Source organism: Carassius carassius, chromosome 47, assembly GCF_963082965.1.
Source record: "Carassius carassius chromosome 47, fCarCar2.1, whole genome shotgun sequence".
Classification (NCBI taxonomy): Eukaryota; Metazoa; Chordata; class Actinopteri; order Cypriniformes; family Cyprinidae; genus Carassius; species Carassius carassius.
The window spans coordinates 12060891-12087193 of NC_081801.1; the positions used below are offsets into that span (position 1 = coordinate 12060891).

Sequence of the window (26303 nt, forward strand, 5' to 3'; positions counted from 1 at the left end):
TTCATAATTGAATAGCACAGCATAGTTGCATATCCCTGACATACTTTATTCAGATTAGTCTGAACTCCGTGGCTGTTTAAAAATTTTTTTTTGCACTGTAGCCTCTTGAAATCAAAGCTTCTGTCTTTTAACTTTTATCTGAATATTTAATTCTGGATATTATCAATGGACCATAAATACATTTTACACAATATAACTGGGTGCCCCCATAAACAGCATGTCTTACAAACAGTTATTCCAATAAAGGAAGAATACCATGAATGAGCAGGTTTTATAAAACACATTTAATTTTATCTTTACGAGACCGATCCAGCAAAGAAACATACACAATAATCAGATTTTGAAATGTATGAAATTTGATATTTGAAAGATCTGAATCTTTCTCATGGGTCCTGCTAGGTGGTAACAGTAAACCACATCACTCTAATGTTTCAGATATGGAACGATGAGTTTCTTGTTTGGGATCCTGAAGAGTTTGATGGAATCACTGAAATATCGCTGTCCTCGGATGCCATCTGGGTGCCTGATGTCATCATAAGTGAATTGTATGTACATGATAGATGCATCTCTCCCGCCCAAATCACAAGCTCATTTTGTGTTCTGTAAATGAATTTTGCTGAGCTATACTTCCAGTGCATCATATGTCTTCCTATCTCTCCAGCGTCGATGTTGGCAAATCCCCAGTCATCCCATATGTTTATGTCAACTGCACAGGAACAGTAAAAAACTACAAACCCATCCAGGTGGTCTCAGCCTGTCACCTGGAGATTTATGCCTTTCCCTTTGACAAGCAGAACTGCACTCTGACCTTTCGCAGCTGGCTCCACTCAGGTAAATTGCTCACTCATACACAGCGTGTGCTTTTACTCCTTTGCAAACAAGCTGGCCTCCGTATAATGAGGGTTGATGTGATTACTGAGTGTTTTTGATCAGCCCTGGTTAGAATCTTTTAAAAGCTGACATATTTTCCCAATACTCTGCCAACATAAACACATAATTGTACTATAAACAATGAACTGTTGATGTGTTTCTCTGGCAGTGAATGAAGTGGATTTAGCTCTGTGGAGGCCTGCTGAGGAAATCGCCAATGACACAAGAGAATTCATGAATGACGGTGAATGGGAGCTGCTGTCCGTCCCTTCTCACTACTGGATACTGAATATAGAGGATAGAGACTACGCACAGATTCAGTTTAATGTGAGGATTAATACTGAACTTACTTGGGAAGTCGTGGCCTAATAGTTAGAGAGTTGGACTCCCAATCGAAGGGTTGTGAGTTCGATTCTCGGGCCGGCAGGAATTATAGGTGGAAGGAGTGCATGTACAGTGCTCTCTTCACCCTCAATACCACGACTTAGGTGCCCTTGAGCAAGGCATCGAACCCCCAACTGCTCCCCGGGCGCCGCAGCATAAATGGCTGCCCACTGCTCCGGGTGTGTGTTCACAGTGTGTGTGTGTGTGTGTTCACTGCTCTGTGTGTGTGCACTTTGGATGGGTTAAATGCAGAGCACGAATTCTGAGTATGGGTCACCATACTTGGCTGAATGTCATGTCACTTTCCACTTTTCACAACCCTTCTCCAACCTTTTCGTGGCTGTTAGTGGAGTCACACTAAAGCTAATAGATGAGGCTTAGGGGCAGACAGCACACAGAAAGGATGATGATAATGAGACTGTCTTTCTGGCATTTGATCAATGAGCATCGTGTTCGGTGGGAGGAATGGGCCAATAGCTCAAAGCTCCACCCTGTTCCACTAAGATGCGCACACCATGGAAACAGCTGTATACTTTGATTACCTTTGCTCTGCGGCTTATTGCCGAAGCCATTTAGGGATCCATATTTGTGTTTTTACTCATTGGCCAAATGGGTGGGGAACATGTTTAAGTCAGTATGAAATTACTTTTTGTTGTACTGTGAAAGCTTAAGTAGCCTTAAATAAGGAAAGTGAAATGGATGGTCCTGATCCAGATGAGGGGCAGTGAGAGGAAATAGCTCCGTGGCAGTGAGGTTGATCAGGACACTCAAGAATCTGGGTTCTCAGGGGGAGCAGAGGTGTGGGAATACAATTTCAGTTCTAGAATGAGAAATTGGACTGATTTAGCAAATCCAGGAAATGGGGAGAAGGCTTAAGCTTGTTATGTAACTCCCCTTTAGACACAGCCATCTCAGACTGCTCCGTGAGCTCATTTCTCTTAGGGCAAGTAATGGAATAAATATCACCCAGAGAGAGAGAGAGCATTCAATTCCAGCCTTTCTGTCCCTCTCTGAAGGTGCTGATCCGCAGGCGCCCCCTACTGTACGTGGTAAGTCTGCTCATCCCGAGCATCTTCCTCATGGTGGTGGATGTCACCAGCTTCTATCTGCCTCTGACCAGTGGCACTCGCATCACTTTCAAGACCAGCATTCTCTTGGGCTACACTGTAATCAGAGTCAATATGATGGATGAAATCCCAGCTACCGCTATTAAAACACCACTCATTGGTATAGTACAGCCAGAGCTCTTCCTAATTACAATGTTCACCTATAAACAAGAGTTTGACGGACAGCAACCTCACCTTACTAACAATAATGTCTGCTCTTTTTGCCACAGGGACCTTCTTCGCTGTCTGCATGGCGCTGCAGGTGCTGAGTTTGGCAATGTCCATTTTCGTAGTGAAGCTTTTGTATTACAGTCAGAAAGAATTCAAGGAGATGTCCATATCTGCCAGCTTACTAGACAAATACGTCTCAATGGATAAGAGCTGTACTGAGAGCGCTTCCACATCAGTAAAGACACTGGATGATATGAAGCAGTCTGGGGGTAGGAGAGAAAATATTATCCATTTATCGTGGTACCCGTTTACAATCAGGTTCTATACTTTGAAATTAGTTAGGAACATAGTTTTTACAACATTCATCCATTTATGTAACGGATGAACTGTAAATTATTACTAATTTCAGGATATCATTAATTATTAAATGGCTCTCAGGAGTGCTTGATTCTGATTGATCAATCACTGCATTCTGCGGTAAATCCATTGATTTCACAGGGGATTGCAAAATGTTCTGCTAAAGTGATGCTCCATCATGCATTCAGAAAGTTCTGAAGATATATGACCCAAACAGTGCAATCCAAATAGAAACGCAGCAGTAACTAAAGTATCACAAAGCATATATTGTGAACAAAGTGCATTAAAAAAATTGTGAATGTCTCGCTAGTCGGTAGGCTACTTATCGTCGTCCAATGATACTCTGTAGACTGGACTGCTTGGCGCTCCTTTCATGTCTCTCATATCACACCACGAATTCACTCTCTCTAATGTTTCATACAAACACACTTGTATACTTACTTCCTCATTACTGACTGTAGTGAAAATGACCTCAAAGGATTTTAGTATTAATATCACTGTATTGTTGTGCACATTTAAGTGTACAATTTTGTGTTTTGCGGCTGCTGTAATATAATACACTTCCCTGTTATATCAAATTTACAGTAGTATAGATATAACTGTCACATACACATGCTTCTAAATGGCTTAAAGAACTAGTTCACCAAAACATGTAAATTTGGAAAAAAATTAACACCCTTAAGCCATTCAAGATTTATATGAGTTTGTTTCTTCATCTGAAGAGATTTGGAGAAATGTAGCATTACAGCACTTCACCAATGGATCCTCTATAGTGAATGGGTGCCATCAGAATGAGAATTCAAACAGTTGATAAAACATAAATCACAAGTAATCAACATGAGCTGCATGTTTATAATAAACAAATATATATATTTGTTAATTAAATTCACATGCTTTCCAATTCTAGCTAAAAGGTTGTCTTGTGTGAATCAAAAAAGAACTATGCACAGATCAAGGACTGTTTACAAACAAAAACAGTTCTAAACAAATATGTCAGTGGATTTTGATGTGAGAAGACATTTTCACTGGAGGAAGCACTGGTTAATGGGCTTGTATTTTGGCTAGAAGCGATGATTTGAAGTTGGACTTCCTTAATGTTGTAGGAATTACTTGTGGATTATTTTTATCATCTGTTTGGCCTCTTATTGTGATGGCACCCATTCACTACAGAGAAACCTTTGGTGAGCAAGTGATGTAATGCTATATTTCTCCAATCTGTTCTAATAAAGAAACAATCTCATCTGATTGATTGGCCTGAGGATGAGTACATTTTCAGCATATTTTATTTTTAAGGTTACTTATTCTTTTAATATTTGTGTCCTTTCTCTGATTCAGGCTATGAGTTTGATCTCTCTCCAGAGCCAGACCTGTTCTCTCTGACAGAAGTCTCAAACAGTGACTTTCCACTGGAGAAGATCCTGCAGGAGGTGATGTCTCTCAGACTGTACCTTCAGGAGGAGGACAATGAGGGCAGTTCACAGTCCTACTGGGTGGAACTGTGCCTGAAACTGGACAAGCTCCTCTTCAGCTTGTACCTGCTACTTGTGTTCATCTTTGTCATGACTCTGCTGCTGCACTGGGGTGACTGGAGCTCTGCCTGAAAGTCTAATGGAAGTGGTATGGAAAAAGAGACGTAATGAGAAAAGAAAGATAAAAACGGAGGTAGAGAGGGATGGAGAAAGTTACAACAAAGTAACAGATTACCTTTTCAGTTTTAATGTTTAACTAAAGTATAATTAATAGAATTTGATACCTACGATTAACAATTAATTCAGACTTTCTTCAGTACATTGGCTTTCTTTCAGTAACGGAATAATCATAATTACTAGCTGCTAGCAAGTAGCCTTTGTGTTGTATGTGAATGTCTGGCACAGAATAAAGAAAATCAAATTAATGTACAAATTTGTATTTGTATATTGTCTCTCTCTTATGTGCTTCTCTTCTTTTCACTAAAAAACACTCAAATGTTTTGTTTTAATTGTTGCTGTTGATGACAAGGTACTCTCTCACGAAAATACCCCCACATTCAGCATGTCCTGAATAAATAAAACAGTTAAAAATCCTCTTTTAACTAAATGAACTGGTTATTAAATTCAAAAATGAAACGTGATTTAATATATCTGAATCAATTTTACTACATTTACACAAACAAATGTAATTTTAAGAGCCAGATTTAAGAGCATTATTTGAAAAAAATCACACATAACATTATGAGAATGAACTTATATTTATATGCCCCTCCCTGAACTGAAACATTATCATCCTGTATATTAAGCTCCAGTTTCCTTACCGAAAAATAAACCACAATCATCTTCACGTCACTATCATTATAGTAGATTTTCATTACATCGCTTCTCAGAGCTGCCAGTTAAGTCAGAAAAAAAGAAGAAGAAAAAAAACCCTAATCCAATTCCTCATCAAAATTCTGATAATATTTTCCTGACGCAAATCTAATCACCTGCCTATTGCCGGGCTAATTAAGTCTCATCATGGCTGGGTGAAGTATTAGATCACAGTTTAATGTAGTAGTCTAAGTACTCATGGAAATTGACTTGAACTTGGTGGTGAAATATGACCCATGAAATGTCAAAGGTATCTGTAATTCATATGCTGTCCACTGCTGAGTTAGTGGGAGCGGGAAAACACTAGAATTTTGTTTGTTTTTACAATGTTAATGTTGTTTATCCTGTTGCTTTTAAAATATTAAACAAATAAATACCCCATTGCCTCCGTGCTCCATTTTTAACGTGATATCTAGGCCTAATAAAAGATGATGTTTACAAGAAATAGTTCTCTTTCAGTGAACTTTTAAATAGTACACAATGCTTGTTATACTTAAATAGTTCATTCTTTCCGTTTTATCTCTTGGGACAAGCTGAAGTGTTTAGGACCTGCCTAGGCTGTGGGATGATCATATAGAGGAGGGAGGGTGGACTAAGTGCTGTAATGACACTATGCGTGCTTATGGAAAGCTCAAAGATAACTAATGGAGCTCAGGGTGCATCACTGGACGGAAGCAGCCCCAGGCTAGAAGCCTGCGAGAAGATCCTAGAACAACACCAAAACAGCTCAGCACAATGAAATGTTCAGCATTCTGGACAGCTCTCTTCATTTGCTTGTATGGGGCGGTGGAGACTTGCTCAGGTAACTTTTCTTATACTTTAATGTTGTATTTGGTTATAAGAACAACTTGAGTTTGAGCTTTCAAACAAACAAATGCTGTACTTTCACATTAAAATACCTCAAAGGCTGTGTCTCAAAACCTAGTGAGCTGCCAATGTAGACAGCATTTTTGGCCATAGCAGGTGCATTCTGATGCAACAAAATGCTATCTTTGTAGACAGCTTTGCAGGTTTTGGAATATATCAGTATATTGCTGTGAATTAATATGCTTTCACTTGTATCTGATAGCTTAAAATTTAAACGCTGAAGCTGAAGTAAAAGTGATAAGTGGCTATTCTTTTGTCTGGTGTAGTGAAGAAGCTGAGCAATAACACTGGGCGTTTCGCCAATGCCACTCTGGTTAGACTAAATGAGTTTTTAAGTGCCGGATATAAGAAAGGAGTTCGACCTGTGCGGGACTGGAGGAAGTCAACGACGGTGGCCATTGACCTAATGGTTTATGCGATTCTCAATGTGGTGGGTAGAGGTCTCAAAAGTCTATTAAATATGTAAACTAACTGTCTGTTGATCAAGATTTTTTGCATTTATTCTTTTGTGGGTATTTCTGTGCCACACAGGATGAGAAGAACCAGGTCTTGACAACATATGTGTGGTACAGACAGGTATGTTGGTGAAAAATACTAGATTTATGTAATATTAAATAACCGACAGCATCTATGTGACTGTATTTAACGTATTACAATTCTCCGCAACACTGCTTCTACTTCTAAGTAGGCTACAGCACGACACTGATCCGATTCCCGAACGAATGACTCTTATCAGCCGGATCTTTATTGAATCAAGAACGTGCAGCGCGAACAATGCAGTGTCCGATTCCAGAACAAATGATTCATACAAGCCGGTGCTTTTTCTCTGTATCAGCAAATATTGTGTAGTTAGTTTAAATGTAAAACAAATTACTATTTTCTTCTTAGTGAATCATAAATGTAAACAGCAAAGAACATCGTTTGATTTCCGAACGAATGACTCAAGAGTCGGTTTAAGTTAATCAAAAACAGAGCACGCACGTTAATCCTCTTCCTGAAGAAATTCGTTTGTTCTTTAAAGGCACAATATGTAAGATTTTTTTATTCAAATATCAAAACTCGCCTGCCAATGATGTCATAATCCTCAATTTCCGGTTTTGTTTTTATAGAAAACATTTGGAAACACCAAAGACGCTTTATGTTGTGCGTTTAGGATCGCACAAAGTAGCATTATAACAGAACTTTCAAACGTATCTAGTATGATAAAACAGCGCCGCTGTTTTTTTCCACATATGCACGACCAGAAGGAGCAGAAGTACACAGATCAAGTACTTGAGTAAAAGTACAGATACGTATAGTAAAATATTACTCCAGTAAAAGTAAAAGTACTCCTTTTTCAATTTTACTCAAGTGAAAGTACAAAAGTACTCAATTTTTTATGTACTTAAGTAAAAAAGTACTGAAAGATAGATGTTTGCAATTTTATATAGGCTACTTAATTTAATTTTATATTAGCACATATATTTTTTTATAATCCTACTGTTCAAAATACCTGGGATTTTTCCCAAAATAACCACTATATGGAGTCAAGATATATTTTTGTTGTTGATATGGACTACGTTGACGAGAGTAATGTTCACTGTGAAGCTTACACTGTGATGTACCTGAGAAAACGCAGAGTTGACCATCTGATATTCACCAGTAAGTAAAAAGTATTTTAAAGTTTGTTGTTTTACAGAACATCACAGTTATATATGACATGATAATAAGGCCTGAAGTTAGGAAGAACATTTGAAAGAAAATATAATTATATTTTCATAATGATTTTTTCCTTCTCAAACCTTGTCTGTGGTGTAAAAACACCCCTGGCCAAACAGGGTGCATCTCTTCCCACTTGGATAATTACTGTAGTTACCATGTTCTGAACATCACATCCTTTCTTTTCTCCCCAGATGTTATCTATCTATCTATCTATCTATCTATCTATCTATCTATCTATCTATCTATCTATCTATCTATCTATCTATCTATCTCTCTCTCTATATATATATATATATATATATATATATATATAGGTGGTTGAATAAAATATTTGGACATTATTTATAAAAAATTACCTCAAGTTAGCCCCAGCAAGCTTGTTAGCTAGACAGTTAGCATCAGCTAACAATATTTACTTATTTTCAGTACGGTTATGAATAAACATTCATGTCTGTCTACTCGTCTAGTTAATCCAAACAATATAACGTTACTGTTGATAAACAATATAAAATCAGACGTCACATAGGACATGGTAGCATTTTAATAAAACTGTTAATAATACGGCAGCGGGGAATTTGAACATGCATGAGTTATTTTATTTATCGGTGTTAGTTTAATGGTTATTTTTTTTTTTTTTACCTAAAACACAGAGATGATTGAAGTGTCTGCATCGTCTGCACTCGAGCATTTCAGTGGGCTTAAATATATCACTCTTTACAGTGGATTTAGTTCCCAAACAACTGACAATTTTGACCTAAATATGATTTTCAGTTACAATAATTAATCCTAAATTTCGACATTAATAACTTACTTTTAGCAACATCCAGGGCCGTAGCTGGGGTTTGCGGGGCCCTGCTGAAGGTTGTACCAGTGGGCCCTGTTTGATATGGTTTAATCTGTATGTTCGTTCATTTTTATTTATTTGTTCTATTTACACAATGTTTAAGTTTTTTTTTTTTCAAGTTTGTAGGTGTCCAGGTACAGAAACCGAATAATTAAATGTAAAATAGCACTGGATAATCTTCAATGTAAAAATTAAATATACAATCAAACCTACATTTATTCAGACACCTTCAACATTTATCACATTATTACAGTTTATTTGCTATTGCTTCTAAAATGGTTATAAAATATGACAAGAACTTATAGTTAAACTGTGTCAGAACAAATTCGTCTTGATAATGTCATAACTTTGATAGAAATTTATTTAATGGATTACAATCAACCAAAACTACAGACAACTGTATTTATGTAAATATTTATACAACTATCAATACTTTGTTGACCAATTATCGAGCAATGCTTCATTTTGTTCAGACTGTGGTGTGAAAAGGTTGCATTAGCAATTCAGAAAAAAAAAAAAACATAAGCAATGCATGGTGCTTTATAAGGTGCTGAATAATTTTTGGTCCCAATTTTATATATAGATAGAGATAAAAACATTATATCTATCTAGTTCACTAGTAGTTCACTGTATGAAGATTCTTTGGGTATAATATGTCACAGTTTGCTAATACTCACTTACATAAATGTATTAGTGTCCTGTACCTACTAGTAAAATATACATATCAAAAATTATATATGGAGTCTGAATATTTTTTGGTTTGACTGTGCATACATTTTTGTTAAAACTACAAAGAAATTCAGTCAACAGCAGTGAGTGAATTTTCTTTCATTTTCTTGGATTAACATTACAGCAGCTAGTAGCTCAATTAGGCGCGGTCACTTTAAGAGACGATGAACGCATCTTTTTCCTCAACTGTTTACTTTCACTTAAGAAATATCTGACAAATAACTGAAAAAAAACTGATTTTTCGAGCATACTTTCCAAGGCGGGTATTTTGACATATTTTGTATGTATTTGTCGGCACAAGAGCAAAAAGAAGCAGTTTCGGTGTTCAAGTGTTCTGAGACGCCTTTCTCTGCGTGAGCCCTGAACACCAAAACACCGCGAGTACTGAATTGGGCTCTTTCACATCTTTTTGTTTGTTCAAACTGCGATTTGTATTTGTTCATTCAGGTGCAGGAGGGACTTCGAGGAGAACTTCGCAGAAGACCGCTCGGTTCGCACCGAACACAGCGCGCGAGTAACCAGCTACTCTGTTTTTCGTGTCTTGTGTTTGGATGCTTTAATGTTTAAATCGAAAAGTGGTAATTTAAAAACATGTGAAAATGATAAGCTTTCGTGACAACGCAGCAGTGGCCCGTCAACTTTTCAACAATTTTTAGCGATTTTTAGCACTTCCGTTTCTGACGCGCAGACTCAAACTAAGCTTGATGACGTCAGCAACCTGTCTGACAGATGTAAATCTTATAGTAGCTGTGCGTGCAAACTGCCATCGTTAATCTTGCAGAGACGGCGAGCTTGAGCGGGGAGTTCTTTGGCGTGAGTGAGCAGGAGTAAGTATTCTGATTAATTATTTTGTATAGTATTTTAAAATGTAACGCCAGTACGCCATATTAAGTTAATTGCCTGCGAGCTTCTCCTCCTGTCTGTACGGTAATGCGACAGAGAGTCCAGTGGTTATGACGCAATCGTTAGCCTATTTTTACAAAAACTGTTTATACGGGGCCATAATGTAACATAGAAGGTAATGGAGCCCTTTATACATTGTCGTGTATCTTTAGAAATTGATAATGGACAAACGGAGTCTTTAAACGCCTCAGATGTAAAGTTATTCGCTGTCAAAGTGACGCCAAAATGAATGGGTGTCAATGGGAATGCTAACGCAAGTGAAGTTCTGCTACAAGATGGCGGCACGCAGCCGACTTCAACTTCCGGTCGACTTCCTTGCCGCCTGGATAATTCTAATTCGTAAACGAATCGTTTGGTGTGATTTGCGATCCGATTTAAAAGTTAATTTTGAAAAGACTCGTTCATGATGAATCAGACACCGCTTCTGCGTGTCGGAGCACGTGATATATTATAGGGAGTAACAAAATGTTTTATGAAATGTAGTGAAGTTAAAAGTACGATCTTATGCTTTGGAATGTAGTGAAGTAAAAGTAAAAGTTACTCAAAATAAAATTACTCTAGTAAAGTACAGATACTTGAAAAATGTACTTAAGTACAGTAATGAAGTAAAGCTACTCCGTTACTGTCCACCACTGATAAAAACTCAGCTGCTTTTGAGCCGTGTGTTGCGTCCATTCAGCGTCCTTGTTTCGCTTCGACAGCTTTCAGTCTCACCTGCTTCATTTCACTACGTTAATAAATCATTAACTCATCCATGAACATGCTTTCTGCCCGAGTACTATCAGATTGCATCGGCTTTGGGGGTGAAGACAACAATTCCCATGATTCCACACTCAGTCACGGCCATCAAACTACACCTTTGTTTTGAATACACGTCCTCTAGTGGCGAAAAATTACATTGTCTACGTGCCATACTTAAAGCTAATGAGACTTTTTTTGTTTGTTTGTACTCGACATTTCTCTCACCTCAAAAGCAATGGACGGATGAGTTCCTTGTGTGGGACCCCGAAAAATTTGATGACGTTGAACAGATTTCCATTCCCACTGCCAACATCTGGGTTCCAGATATTCTTATCAATGAATTGTGAGTAGACTTGACATAATGAGATAGCTGAAACGTTAATTATAGAATTATATTGAATGATTAGTATGCTCTTCACAGCTAGCCTGTCCATCATCTTCATAGGAGATTTCACCATTATGGATATCCACCAGATTTTTGTTGATTTGTTTTATCTGAACTTGAATCGTTTGTCTGCTTGCTCCCTCTCTGTTCTCTGCAGCGTGGATGTAGGAAAGTCTCCAGATATACCTTACGTCTACGTAGGCCATACTGGGCTTGTTCGCAACTATAAGCCTATCCAAGTGGTGACCGCCTGCTCCCTCAACATCTACAACTTTCCTTATGATGTCCAAAAATGTAGCCTGACTTTCCAGAGCTGGCTGCACACAAGTACGTACACACCTTTCAGTAAGCTCGAAGAGAGATCATCATTCAGTGTCATCAGTGACAAAATGGAGCTTCTACACACAGAATCCAAGTCTAAAAGGATTTTGAGACATGTGATCTTAAATCATTTATGAAACTTAAGCATAAAAGCTTATTAAAATACAGAAAAAAAGTTATTTTTCCAAAACACATTTACAGCAGAAATAAGGATGCCAAGGAAATTTAGCTTTGCGCAAATGATTCAAGCACAAGAAAAAGAAACCCCATAGCTTTTCCTGAAAGCCGAATGAACTGACCTTTAACCTTATCTCATCCCGTAGCTAAAGACATCAACATCACACTAATGAGAACCCCTGAGGAAGTAATGAACGACAAGAGTGTGTTCATGAACCAGGGAGAATGGGAGCTGCTTCACGTCCTCTCCACATACAATGAGTTCAGCATAGATAATGATGATTACTACGCCGAAATGAAGTTCCATGTGAGTAACATAATAATGCCAAATTGAGCCATGGCACACATTTGCAAATGAAAAATGTCAGGGATACACACAAAAAGCTTTTTGCAGTCAGGTCTGACAGAAGTCTTATTGACTTTATTAAACAATTGCATTAGCTTTGTATTATTGTTTAGAGGAGTGTTGTCTAACAGTGAGCTATAATTCCAATTAAAAATTAGCTACAGATCAACATGCATTAGCAGATAAATATAGCAATATTACATCAACATCTACAGTTGCCGAACAAAAATGTTTTCCAACACTTCCAGGTCTTAAAATACATTAACAATTTACTCTACATACTTGACAAGAAGTGACAATAAAAGACCTTTTATAATGTAACAATTTTTTATTTATTTAAAATAGTGTTCTTTTTTGAGCTTCGAGTTTTTTATAAAATAGTAAGCAGCATAACTTTTTAAAAACATTAATAATAAGAAGAATTCCTAATATGCCAGATCAGTATATCAGAATGATTTCTGAAGGATCATGTGACACTGAAGACTGGAGTAAAGACTGAAAATTCAGCATTGTCATCAGTTACATTTTAAATAACATTTAAGAGAACATTTTGACCCCAAACGATTGAATAGTAGTGCACCACTAAAAAATGCACACGGTCCAAATGTCTGGTCACATTTCTTTTGGAAAGCAGTTTTAAATTAGTGCCCCAGTGAAATGAAAGATCAACATTATTGCAACGACGAAATGCATCTTTCATTTATCACCAGGTTGTGATCCGACGCAGACCTCTGTTCTATACAGTCAACCTCTTGTTGCCCAGTATATTCCTGATGGTGATGGACATCGTCGGGTTCTACCTGCCCCCAGACAGTGGAGAGAGAGTATCCTTCAAGATCACCCTGCTCTTGGGCTATTCCGTCTTCCTCATCATCGTCTCTGACACTCTGCCAGCGACTGCCATAGGGACCCCTCTCATTGGTATTAAGGTCTTTCTGATTCACAGAACATGACCTGATGCATTAAAAAAAAAGAAAACACTCAATCATTCTTTATTTCCTGGTCAAGGAATCTTATTATTGTGTCAAAGGTGACGTGTGATTTAGTCTACGACATCTAGACATTTTTAAATGTCCTGAGATAAAAAGGTTTTTGTTGTTTTTAGAAAGTGGTGTGATCCAGTACAGTTTCCTTTCTGCTGGCTGCACTTCTGATGTTGCACATACGCAGTCAGAAGGCAAAAAACCTTTCTTGAGTATTTCAACTGAAGTCAACCCACATGTCCATTGATTTTCAGTATGATACCACAGCTGTGAGGAAGCTTGTGCGGAAATACATAGTGCTGATTAATTTGAGAGATAAGGAGAGCAGCCTAGATCACCACAGAGGTTTCAAGTTCAAATGCGATTGCAAAAATGCTTTCAAACACAATAAGGCTCACAGAGAGTGTGCATTATTTTTTGTTTTTTGTTTTCTTAAGTTCTCAGCATATCAGCATATTGTGTAAATGAATTCATAATATACTGATAGAACTCAACAAAACAAGTAAATACAGAATACAACAATACAGAAAAATAACAGTAATGCTTGATTTCTTGGTAACTCAGCAAATCATCATGCTGAAACAGTTAGCATAAATATATACAGTTGGGTCTGAGAGCACAATGAAAATCTGGGATTCAAAATCCAGTTTAAACCAGGGAATGAATGCTTTAGGATTTGACACATTTACAACAGAGAAAGATTTTGAACAAGAAAACTAATGTTAAATATTTAAAATTGTACACTATTTCTAAGTCACTAATCAAATATGCAAATTTGTGACAGATTATGTGATGATCAGCATTTTTTTCTAACAATATTTCCTGCTATCTAGTATTAAAAATTATTAAATCAATTGGTCAGAGGTTCTTTGGACTACACTGTTTATATATATATATATATATATATATATATTTTTTTTAATATATTTCTGTCTTTAGTTAATGCTTTATAAAAATAACACCTTTCAAATGTTTGGGGTCAGCAAAAAGAAATGTTTACTTTTTACTTTTATTTAGTAAGGATGCATAAAACTGATCAAAATTGACTTGTACAGTAAATATTTTTTTTTTCCAAAACACTTTCTATTCATGAAAAAAATTGCAGTTTCCATAAAAATATTAAGGTTAAAATACTGTTTTTAAATGTTTCTTGAGCACCAGATCAGCATATTAAAACTGTTTCTGGATGATCATGTGACACCGAAGACTGGTGTAAAAGGTGCTGAAAATTCACTTCGCCATCACAATAATAAATTGCATTTTAAATATATTTACCATATTACTGTTTTGGCTATTTTTGTTTAAATCAATGCAGCCTTTGTGACAGTGTTATCTTTCAAAATCATTTAAAAAAACTTACCAACCCCTAACCTTTAAAAGGTGTAATACAACATTACACTGAGCACTGTATATACATATATATACACTGTATTAACAGAACAAGAAGAAATGACTTATTTTTAATTCTTATAGACATTCATTGCCAAGAATGACAGTGAGCACTGCAAAGATCTGATACAGTCTATGGTTCTGCCCAGTAATAGCATGATTTGTGCACGCACAAATGAGAGGAAACATTGGATGTAAGCATATGTTATGTCTGTGTGTTTGAGTGTAGGCGTGTACTTTGTGGTATGCATGGCACTGCTGGTCATCAGTCTGACCGAGTCTGTTTTGATCGTGAGGCTGGTGCACAAGCAGGATCTGCAGTCTCGTGTGCCCCAGTGGGTCAAATACCTGGTGCTGGAGAAGACCACGATGCTGCTCTGCATCCGAAACAAGAAGTTCTGCTCGAACCTCTTGCAGGGATCCGACCTGCCACAATACAAAGAAAACAACATGAACACAGGTAACTGACCCTTTGCTAAGTCCCGCCTTAAACGTTACGGCCAATCCTACCTTAGCAGCTGTTGCAGTCCACTACATTTGTGAGTTGATGAAATGCTAATAATTAAATCAAATGTAAAATAATAACTAAACGATCAAACAAGGAATCACTAGTCTTTTCATAATGCAAGTCAAGTTTGTTTCCATAGTTGTTAAATTACCTTCACAGAAATGATTCAACAAATATCCATCCCTACCGGGTGATCTGTAAAGCTAGACTTTGCAACAGTACCAAAGGGGGTGGAGCTTAGTAAATGTGCTGTAGGTGGCCAGTTTTCACAGATGAAACGAGCTCTGAAATTCTCCTGTGATTCTTTAAGCGGTCCACTGCAACCATCACAGCTGCGAGGGATCCAGAGACCCTGAGAGAAACATTGGTTTGGGGCTGTCCATACGGGACAGCGGGTCTCCCGTCATGGACGGCATCCTGCGCGAGATCACCACCATCCGTCAGTTCATGGAGAAGAAGAATGAGAGCAGGGAGATCGCTAAGGAGTGGCTGCAGGTGGGGTACGTGCTGGACATCCTGCTGTTCCGCGTCTACCTGCTCACCGTGTTGGCCTACAGCATCACTTTAGGCACACTGTGGTCCGTCTGGCAAAATGTCTGACCACAGATGTAGGTCACAATAGGGAAGGCGCCCATTCTGTCTCACTGCTTAATGTAAATGCAGTGTTTGACGTAGTTTAAGTGCTGGTAATGTGATTGTTATCTCGCAAGAGAATAACTTGAGCATCACTGAGGAGAAATGTGCTTTCAAATCAAGAGTTATTACTTGTAGACTACTGTTCTTACCAGATGAAAACTCTTCAAACTGCCGTCTCTGAAAAACATACAACATAAATGTATGATTGTTATAATATCACAGTTTTCTCATATTCAGTATAACAGTGTGACTGCAAGTATGATACTCCCTTTTTACAACAGTAAACTTAAAGTAAAAAAAATAAAATAACAAAAAAATAGATTTTAAATACATTATGATAATATATTTTGTTTATTTTTTCTCTGCCAATGGAAACTTTTCTGAAAGTACTTTTATTCAGCAAGGACACATTAAATTAATCAAGTGACAGTAAAATCATTTATAGTGTTACAAAATATTTATTTTAAAAATTGTTCTTTTTAAAGAACTAAATTATATATTAAAATAGAAAACAGTTCTTTTAAGTTGTAATATTACACAGTATAACTGTTTTTCCTGTTTTTTTAATTATAAATGGAGAGCATAAGATTCTTATAAAAAGCATTAAAATCATACTGAAACAATATTTACTTGAACACATAAAACAACACACAAATATGGTTAATGGAAACAAAATCCATCGTTTAGCTTCCAATTAATAGCCTTCATTCCATTTCACTTCTGTTATCCTGATCAAATCTGTAGTACCGCGAAAAAATATGCTTTCCTGTTGTTGAAATGAAAACCTCTTGTAAAGTGTCTATGTTTCTATGTCTTGAGAAGATGTTTGACCATGTCTCTATTGTTTTCCCTCTCGTTCAGCCCAAGGGCGGTTGAGTATTAGTCGTTGCCTGTGACACTAAATGAACTAATTGTAAAGATTTTCACCTCAGTGGGAATGCGCTCAGCAGGCCTGGGGTGATTTGATAAATGCCATCGAAACCCTACATAATTAAAGAAAAAAAAATCAGTTAGACAGTAAATGGGAGCATTGATCCCAATAATCAATGTGGCTACATCTCTCCATTCTGCCAGCACACCACAGTCCGGAATAAGAGATATCAAACTTCATGTTTTATGAGGAACAACAGTTTGACAAATGCCACTCTTTATGGAAATAAAACAAATCAATATTATCACAATTGTATTTCAGTAACAATAACAACCATTGACCCTGGACGTTTGCAATCAACTTTGACCAGCAGAGGGCTTCTAAGGCCATGTAATGTATTTAAGGCACTGCTGATGTTATGGACATCATCACATGATCGTGAGTTTCACTGGTCTCTGTAATATTAAATACAGTCTGCATTTAGAGTTCACACAGTAGGTTTCCAGTGCCAGAGGAATTTTATTATCAACCAAGAACGGAATGTTGGCAGGCGCAGTCATAACAAATGGCTTCAAGTCGCATTTGTAGGCTGTTACTTGTTTTGCAAATTCATCTGCTGGAGGTCGTCCACCGGCTGTGACTGGGCCAGCTCGCGCCCGCAGGCTCAGCTTAGCTGGGAACACAATCGAAGGGATTTGAGAATACCACGGCCACCATTAAGTCCTTCACTGTCTAAACTTCCCTTGTTCATTAGATCATATCTGGGTCAAAGAGCAACTAAAGATGGGACCCCCTGCTCGCTGCACAAAAGCTATTCATGCAGAGGAGGTCACATGACCTTAGCCTAAATCTGGCGGTCTTGGGTGCCAGCAGCATCAGCGTCACTCTGATGATTCACTCTGAGGCATTGCAAAGCAAATGTGTGACCCTGGACCACAAAACCAATCATAAGGGTACATTTTTTTGAAATTGAGATTTATACCATCAACTAAAAGCTGAATGAATAAGCTTTGCATTGATGTATGGTTTGTTTGGATCAGACAATATTTGTCAGAGACACAACTATTTAAAAAAAAAAAAAAAAAAAAAATTAAATACTGAGAAATTTGCCTTTAAAATTGTCCAAATGAAGTTCTTAGCAATGCATATTACTAATCAAAAATTTAATTTGAACATATTTACAGTAGGAAATTTACTTAATACCCTAATGATTTTTGGCATAAAAGAAAAATAGATAATTTTGAACCATACAATGGGTTTTTTTTTTTTGGCTATTGCTACAAATATACCCCAGCGACAACTGGTTTTGTGGTCCAGGTCACATAGCCTACAAAATGAACCCTGCTTTCTTTCACAGACGACCATTAAAAAAAATCTGATTCATCTAAAGAGATAAACTAATTAAAAGACTCATTAGCACATAGCACACTGCGGTAGCATTGTGTGCTTCATATAAAGCACATTATTTCCAAAGATAGTTAGAAGGTTAAAAGAGATAACGGTTTCATTAGCCAGTGCACTGTAAAGTTACATTTTAGCAGGCAAAATCCATACGAATTTCATTTGAAGGAGAAACGCTTCTATTTACATTTTACAGCTTGGTTCATTTGCTGTAAATGTGAAATTTGTTTTGTGAACTGTGCTTTATATGCTTGACAATGTACTATGTAGACCTTTTGTAGCCCCGCCCCTTTTCCAGCAAATTGTCTTCTGTCTTCCGGTCCGTATTTCCACAGACTGGGTCGTATGAATTTCTGAATGATTTACTCCTTTTAAAATCTTCCCGGTTTATTCATATGTTATGACATCAATGAACATTACAATACACTTAACTTTCGTAAACTAATAAGTAATGCTATAAATAGCTACCGCATAAACAGAAGTTCAAAGACAAAATTCTAAAGATGGCTGCACACTTGTTTCTCTGACGCATATAGAACTTTTTTGCTATTGAAATTAAACTAATGTGACCCCATCTTCATTTACTGTTGCTCTGCAAAATGTTGCGTGCTCAACCTAGTCATTTCATTAGGAATCTGTGATTGGGAGATGGGACTTGACTTTTTTGGCAGTGACATATCTACGCTATCAATATCTGACCTTTTTTGTTCATTAAATTTCACATCAGTTTTGTTAATGATTTCAGAGAAAACCAAAACCAACTAACAGTGCGATAATGACGTTTAGTGATGGAAAAACATTGTATTATATTGTATACAGCCCCTTGTGATATACCTGTTGCGTTATATGTGAAATCATACATGAATAAAATGTTCATACTTTGTGATCACATAACGTCTTTGTTTTCGGCTCTATCAGACAATTGTTGACGGGCAGAGACTGTTAACGTTAGATGGCAGCAGTTAGGCTGAGCTTTTGCTCTGTCTAGCCTAACTCTAGCAGATGTTTACAATAATTCAACAGGATCATAACTCAAAGACACACACAGAGAGTGTTAGACAGATACAATACCAGAGGGAGCATTAGCTTAGTGCCGAATGCCATTATTTGCTCAGATGGTTTTGGTATTAACACCGAGCTCTATGTAATGAGTCTCTAAAGCACTGAGGTTTGTATTCTCAGCTTGGCTCCCCCCAGAATATAAGAGAAGCAGAGACTGCTTTTGTTTCAGTCTATTTCCCTCTGAATAGTAATGAGAGCAGGCAGGGAAGGCACAGAACCTGCTCTCTTACCTGTGTGACTCCACTTTGCTATCTTGAGGATTCACTGGATAATGTATTCGCATCAAGTTCAGTCTCGCTGTCTTGTATACTGTAATATTAAACTTGGTAGCTATTATCTCAGCTGCAGGTGTTGTTAACTGCACTATATTTAGAATGCCATTAAGATTGCTTTAGTAGGTTTTCCTACAAACATTATTATTATTTTTTTTTTAAATAAAAATATGTTTGAATAAGAAAATTAGTAATGGTTAATGAAATCCTCACATCCTGGTTTACAGACTCTAATGAGCAACAGCAATTAAGGATAATGAAGAACAGCAAAGCACATGTATTAGTGAATTACTGATATACTTACAAAGATTAAAAAAAAAAAAAAAAAAAAAATCTCCTTTTATGTTCCATAATACAGGTTTGGAACTTCATGAGGGTGAATGAATGACAAATATTTGTTGTATGAAGGATCATTAACTTCTGTGAGTTGAACACATAAAAAAGCCAGACAAACTAAAGTCCATCGTTTTATTATACTTTTTTTTCTAACTGCAGATTTAAGTAATACAACTGAACATTGTTATTTTGAGACTCATAAATAAACAAACAAGCAAAACCACTACAAAAACAATCTACTGTTAGTAGGATGTAAAAATATCTTTCACTATTAAAAGGCACAAACTTTACTTAGTGACAACACTGAGAAGAAAACCTGCAGCATTCAGTCTCTTTAAATTCTTTATTTTTTTTTTCACACTCCATCAGAGAACACTGAAATGTTACAAAGAGATGTGTCTGATCCTACACCAAAAGAAAGACTACATCAGGAAACTGATGCCAAGATCTGTAGCACGACATCCAGAAAGTAGTGCTACAAAAAATAGCATGTTGCTGGAAAAGACAAAGGACCGTAGCAAAGCTCTAATGCAAATTAATATTTGTACAACTGACAACAAATGAAAAAAATAAAATAAAAATTTGGCACCTTCTAAGATTAGGCTAAGATTAGGTGCTGAGGTAGACGTAACTATAACAATTCAAATAATAATAACAGAACAAACAAAAATAAAACCCCCAGAAACAAAACACTATATTCTTAAAGAGCAACAGGACTGGGACTTGTGCTGTCACAAGGGAAGAAAAAAAAACAAAAAAATACAGACACGCCAGGAAAGAAGAGGGGGATCCAGTAGAGAGAAACTGCTTTGTTACATAAAAAGCTTTGTTATGCTTGGTCCGACAGGGCAATTGGTCCTCAGTGCTAATATAAAAAAAAAGACAACGTCTTGGTGCTTTGTTACTCAAACAGTTTAGTTTTGACCTCAATGGCACATGCATGGCAACACAGCATGAAATGGCTACTCTTCCTAGAACACCACACTGGAACACAGTGAGCCAACTCCAGGGATGCAATGATGATGCATGGCTTACCGTTTCTTTAACATAAGTACTTTAAACAACTAATAAACATGTCTAGTAGGGGCAGTACAAATGCATCAACAACCTGCCGAATGTTAAAGGGACATGGCTGAAAGGTTTAATCAGCAAACCTGTTGCGGAGGCAAAAAAAAAAAACATTTGTGGAAATGAAAGCAAGTTTGATTCTCAAACAGTAATTGTTTTCCCCTCTCAAAGCAGGATATTCATTGTGAAATAACGCACATATTCCGATCCAAGGAATGTTTGGCTTGTCTTTTTTAGAAAACGGTGTATAAAACACTACAATGCTGATCGGTCATCAGTGGAACCACTGAAAGTAGACCAAATTATCATTATTAAAACTACAACAAAAAATCGTCTCAAGTGAATCGATCCAAGATCATCATGGCAACCCTGGAGCCCTGAAGACACCAATAATTTTCTTGAAAATACAGAAACTAAGCAGATATATGTGGACAATTTGTTGAACAATTTCATTTAGGCACAAAGATATTACCAAAACATCAGAAGAACATTGAGGGAAGAACTATATCAATGCCATTTTTTTTTTTAAATCATGGTGATAGAAAAATGGCATAGAACATGACTTTCATATTAGTGCATTCGACACTAACGTGCTCTCTCATGCACGCACGCACGCACGCACATACACACACACACACACACACACACTTTCAGTCTCAAACACACAGACACACTATGTGAAAACACTCAAAGCAAAGTACAAAATCAAAACGTTACACTAACATGTGACTTAATATCTCGTATAGTTGCCACATATTGCAAAACTCTGTTTTACTCCGCCGATATCATCCATTTACAGAACAAAATATAAAAAATAATTTCAGCCTTTTTTTTTTCCATGGAGCTACTAGTTTTTAAATTCTCACAGGAGGCAAATACGCCCGAACTCACAGTGTTTTCCAGAAAACAACGGCAAGACAAACGACAGTTACGTTTCATTTGACGCGTCTTCCCATCCCTTCATTTTTTTGTCACTTCAAGTAAAAAACAAAACGTTGGCAACATTGATTGTTTTGAGATATCGTGTGCAATGGTATTGATCATTGGCGTCACATTTTTTTTTTGTTAGTTTATTTTCACAAAGGAGAATGTGGCTGATTTAGTCCTTCACCTGCAATGTATTGACATCCAAAAAAGCAACATTTACCACTATAGGATCACGCACTGTCCAACATTACAGAAGAGGAGCAAGGCAACGATTCAAATGAGAGAATAATGATATAAAAAAAGAACTACAAAGTTTTGCCCCGCTGTAACCTCAACAAATGGAAAAAGGGACTTACACTTAATACAAAAATATCACAAATTTGATATATCAAATGGCCTCTGTTGGCTCTTGCGCAGGACTACACTCATACAAAGAAACGTCAACTGACAGGATTTTTTTTTTTCTTCCTTTCATTACAACTTGCAGTCCCAATTGTCCAACGCACAATGCACTGCTGCATATGACCTGTTCTTGTTGGCTCACACTCTGTGAACCTTCTTTTTTCACATTACAAAACTACAATTCTATTCACATATTTTCAAGTTTTTTTTTTTTTCAGACTTTAAAGTACTACACTTCACTTGTTCCATACGCACACTCCCAGATGAACTCCAACCCCAAACTTAAGGCTTCAGAAATCTCTTTTCTGCTCTTAAGGTAACATTTACAAGGGTGAGGGGACTGATAGGGAAAGTTAGGACTTATTTTGTATTTTTTTTTAATTCACTGTTCCTATAAGCAAATCTTAACCTTTCATATCCGTCGCTTCCGACATACAATACTTGAAAGCATGAGATGAAGCTGAAATAATGCAAAACAACAATCTGCTTTCGCAAACGAAACGCAACAAAAAGAAACAAAACTTCGAGGTAGTTTACAAAAACGACAAAACCCACAAGCTCTTCAACAAGCAGGGTTAGTAAAACAAAACAAACAAAACAAAAACATAATACCAAGTTTGGTAAGATTAATGCCAAGACAGACTAAACAAATGCTGAACGAAAGACAAATAATCTCTCTTCACCATGGCACTTAATTTCTTAAGAACTTAAAAGCAAGCGCTGCTTCAGATCTCCCCTGCTCGAAAGACAAACGCAAAGCAAACAATCAAATATACAAAGGAAAAATTAAAACACTAGCACATGAGGTCACAAAAAAACGAGGTAATTCAAGTACGATGTGCTGAAATAAATCAAGGTAAAATAGGAAACACAGACAAAGCAAAAGGAACCAAACCAAAAGATTTGATCTGCTCTGTTCATTCATCCCAGCGTTCCCGGCTGGACAGGCCAAGCCTCATGGCCACCTACGAACACGCGGATACGTGCGGACGAGCCCTGTACGTCACAGTGCCGCTCAGCCTGCAAGCCACTGACAAAAGCAGCTTAAGTCATCATTTTGGTCTCTATAACAACAGCATAAACAGTTGATTAGATGTCTAGTGTGTCATGGGTGTTCTGTATGCATTTCAAAGCGATTTTCTGAATTGATAAGTGAAGGAGGAGATAATGTGAACATGTACAGTGTGCGCATAATACAGCTTAAAATAAACTCAAAATGTGGCGCTTGAGAAATCAACATCAAACAAAAACTGTCGTCGTGAAGTCAGCTTGTAATGCGTGCTACGAAGCTATGCTGAGAGAGAAAAAAGTGAAATGACGTTGATGAGCAGAGTACTGAGAGCTTAGCTGATTTGTACACTGGCTAAACCAATAAGCCCTTAGTGAATGTGAATCATATGGGAGGGATCAACATGTCAGCCGGGCATCGTGAACATGTTTTGCAGGAAGCTTACGTCCCAGATGCAGTAATGACCCTGATGAACATGACGGTTCATATTTGCTGTGGAGTACCTGACTGGCACGTTACCACTGACGGATCTAAGTGCTTCTTGCACCGACATCTCTGCTGCCATCGAGCTCACACTCGTTCACATTACTATTTTTGTAACAGAAGAGGGCATCCTTATGAAGAGAAGGGATCATTGCTGATTGACTGATAAACCATATTTAACGTTTGGGACGTAATCTGACATGTAGAGAGTGGACTTCCCATATGATCCGTGCTGAGAACGGATATACAGCTATAAACATGATGCTTTTTTTTGCAATACTGACGGGGTAAGATTTCTGCCTTTTTAGTTCCTGTCCAGTCCCATTCCGCCTTGCCCAGCCCCTCTGACAAATGTGTCCATTTCCTGACTGTGTTTCCAGGTGCTTTAACCCCTCGTGCTCCCGCTCCCCTCCCTCCCCACCGTCTCCCTCCTTCAGACGTAGCAGAGGTACAGGTAAGTCTTCTCTATCCTCCAGTCCGGGGGGATGTCTTCAGGCTTGTGGCCCTTCATGTGCTTCTGCATGGCGGAGAGGCTGGGGCAGTACTCCAGGCAGATGGTGCACTGGTACGGTGATGCTCCGTTGTGGGTACGCAGGTGTTTTATCATGGCCGAGTAGTCCCTGGAGCGCTGGTGGCAGAGCTTGCACTCAAACGGCTTCTCACCTGCATGGAGAACAGAAAATGTCAGGACTTTGCAAGACATGTTATGAGATTTTGTACACACGATGCCTTCCTGCTTATAACATGCATTTGAAAAAGCAACACACTTCAAACATATTCCCTTGTAATGACTTGCAATGAGGCATTTCTAAACATGCCGTCCAACAAAAGAGAACATTATAACATTTTTACTCCACAACATCTGTCGAGTGTTTAAATTAAATTCATTTTCTGATTTGGCTTCAGAATGAAGCAGAAAATATATTCTATGAATGTAAGAAAGTCAATGTCGATTAGCAATGGATTATAAATATACTTAATCATTTCTGAAAAACCCCGAGATGGCTTGAAGAACACAGATAAACTATATTGCCACAGGCAAATGTTTTCTGTCATACTTCATCATTCAAAACGTTTCTATCTCCTGGCGTCATGAGTTCTATTACTTCTGTGATGTATCTGTGGAGTGTCTGCAGAAGGGCGCCCTCCGGCGTCCAGTATGAATGAAATTAATTACATGTGTTTATAGCACTCCATTAGGGCCAATCCGTTCTCTTTTGGGTAAAAATAGGAAAAATACCTCTTTCAAAAGAAATCAAGGAGACATATAATAATACACGTCTTTCTCCATTGTACATTTGTTTTAAAAATCACATTTTAAATGGCAAAACAACACTGATGTGCCAAGCCATCTGAACCAAACCGAAAACCGTGGGGAAAAAAAACGAGGTATGAATTGAACTGTATGGTGACTATTGTTGATCCCTAGTGAACACACAAGAACACATCCATATGGAAAGCAGGAAAATGATTAAGTGAATGACTCTCCTAATAATGCTACATAACAAAATAGAACAGTTTTTGATTCATAATACACACACACACACACACACACACACACACATATACATATATATACACACACATATATATATATATATATATATATATATACACACACATATATATATATATATATACACACACATATATATATATATATATATATATATATATATATATATACACACACATATATATATATATATATATATATATATATATATATATATATATATATATATATATATATATATATATATATATATACACATATATATACATATACACATATATGCACATATATATACACACATACATACATCTATATATACTCTAAATTGCATTCATTCATTCGAATGTTGCATACATAAATGTAGGCTTGACAACCATAAGAGAAAAAAAAAACAAATACTGGGAAAGTCGTAAATACAACAATTTTTTCCTCTGTTGTCTCTTAACAGACAAATGTACAATTCTGCAGCATAGTGTAACTAAAAAACCCCATCATGATGGAACAGCAGTGTTGCATTTGTCAAACTAGCAACAGTTAAATAACAAATGTGTTTCTTAGTTCAGAATGTTGTTAGAAACCTCTTAAAGAGACATTAACGCAAAAGCACAGCACATTTGTTCTGACGTTGAAAATAAGTCATCTAAATGTTGACCTTTAAAAATGTCACTAGGGAAAGCATTGATAAGTTGAGGATTGAAGAATGCTCATGTTGTGTAAAGGCATCCTGGGAATGCAAAGTCTCTGTGTTGTTTGCTCAGGTCTCCTGTTTGTTTAACAGAGGGATTGAGGAACCTTGACCTCGGCGATTCGAGCAATGTCATGTCTGTCTGCGTTTGTGTATGCAAAGGCCCTAATGAGGCGGTCATTAAACCGTCGAGACTCCAGTGATACATGCACGTGTGGTCAGTGTACTTTAACTGCACTGTAAACAGGGCAGCCTCAGATAACCAGGCAATAATGAATTGCAAATGGAGCCGAGTTATTGATTGGTCATTGACAGGAGCGGTGCTGCCAATGTCGATGCTTCATCAAGCGGCTCTCTTTTTGCATGCATTGGCCTTTGACTGTGAGCTTGTCGTTGTTCTTGTTATCTCGGGGGCTCTGCACGCACCACAGAGGCTTTACTCTATCCCCAATGCACCTAAAGAAGCCAATTATTTGACAGACTTTCTTGATAGTTTGGCTTTACGGCATCG

At 37.3% G+C, this 26303-nt stretch overlaps 3 protein-coding genes across 4 annotated transcripts in view; 2 read left to right on the forward strand and 1 right to left on the reverse strand.

Annotated features, from left to right (window-relative positions):
• The first annotated feature begins 414 nt into the window (after positions 1 to 414).
• LOC132130479 (5-hydroxytryptamine receptor 3A-like) lies at positions 415 to 4553 on the forward strand. Its single transcript, XM_059542191.1, has 6 exons — positions 415 to 545; positions 662 to 831; positions 1040 to 1197; positions 2271 to 2481; positions 2591 to 2800; positions 4224 to 4553. The coding sequence occupies exons 1-6, from the start codon at positions 427 to 429 to the stop codon at positions 4487 to 4489; spliced, it is 1134 nt and encodes a 377-aa protein (XP_059398174.1). The 5' UTR covers positions 415 to 426; the 3' UTR covers positions 4490 to 4553.
• Positions 4554 to 5868: 1315 nt separating this feature from the next.
• Positions 5869 to 16135, forward strand: LOC132130333 (5-hydroxytryptamine receptor 3A-like). The gene is made up of 9 exons (XM_059542013.1): positions 5869 to 6032; positions 6364 to 6527; positions 6629 to 6673; positions 11249 to 11358; positions 11558 to 11727; positions 12045 to 12205; positions 12955 to 13165; positions 14846 to 15076; positions 15435 to 16135. The coding sequence occupies exons 1-9, from the start codon at positions 5966 to 5968 to the stop codon at positions 15722 to 15724; spliced, it is 1449 nt and encodes a 482-aa protein (XP_059397996.1). The 5' UTR covers positions 5869 to 5965; the 3' UTR covers positions 15725 to 16135.
• A 3891-nt stretch (positions 16136 to 20026) lies between these two features.
• The window catches only part of LOC132130852 (zinc finger and BTB domain-containing protein 16-A-like), a 112565-nt gene continuing 106288 nt past the window's right edge, over positions 20027 to 26303 (reverse strand). For both annotated transcript variants that reach the window (XM_059542695.1, XM_059542694.1), the window contains exon 7: positions 20027 to 24254. In XM_059542695.1, coding sequence (XP_059398678.1) covers positions 24025 to 24254 — 230 coding nt within the window. In that variant the 3' untranslated portion in view covers positions 20027 to 24024. The remainder of the gene's footprint in view (positions 24255 to 26303) is intronic.

Coding starts and splice junctions, on each gene's coding strand:
- LOC132130333 (XM_059542013.1), top strand. CDS start 5,966: ATGAAATGTTCAGCATTCTGGACAGCTCTCTTCATTTGCTTGTATGGG. Junction 6,033..6,363: donor GGCGGTGGAGACTTGCTCAG/GTAACTTTTCTT, acceptor TGTCTGGTGTAG/TGAAGAAGCTGAGCAATAAC. Junction 13,166..14,845: donor CATAGGGACCCCTCTCATTG/GTATTAAGGTCT, acceptor GTTTGAGTGTAG/GCGTGTACTTTGTGGTATGC.
- LOC132130479 (XM_059542191.1), top strand. CDS start 427: ATGTTTCAGATATGGAACGATGAGTTTCTTGTTTGGGATCCTGAAGAG. Junction 546..661: donor GATGTCATCATAAGTGAATT/GTATGTACATGA, acceptor CTATCTCTCCAG/CGTCGATGTTGGCAAATCCC. Junction 832..1,039: donor TCGCAGCTGGCTCCACTCAG/GTAAATTGCTCA, acceptor TTTCTCTGGCAG/TGAATGAAGTGGATTTAGCT.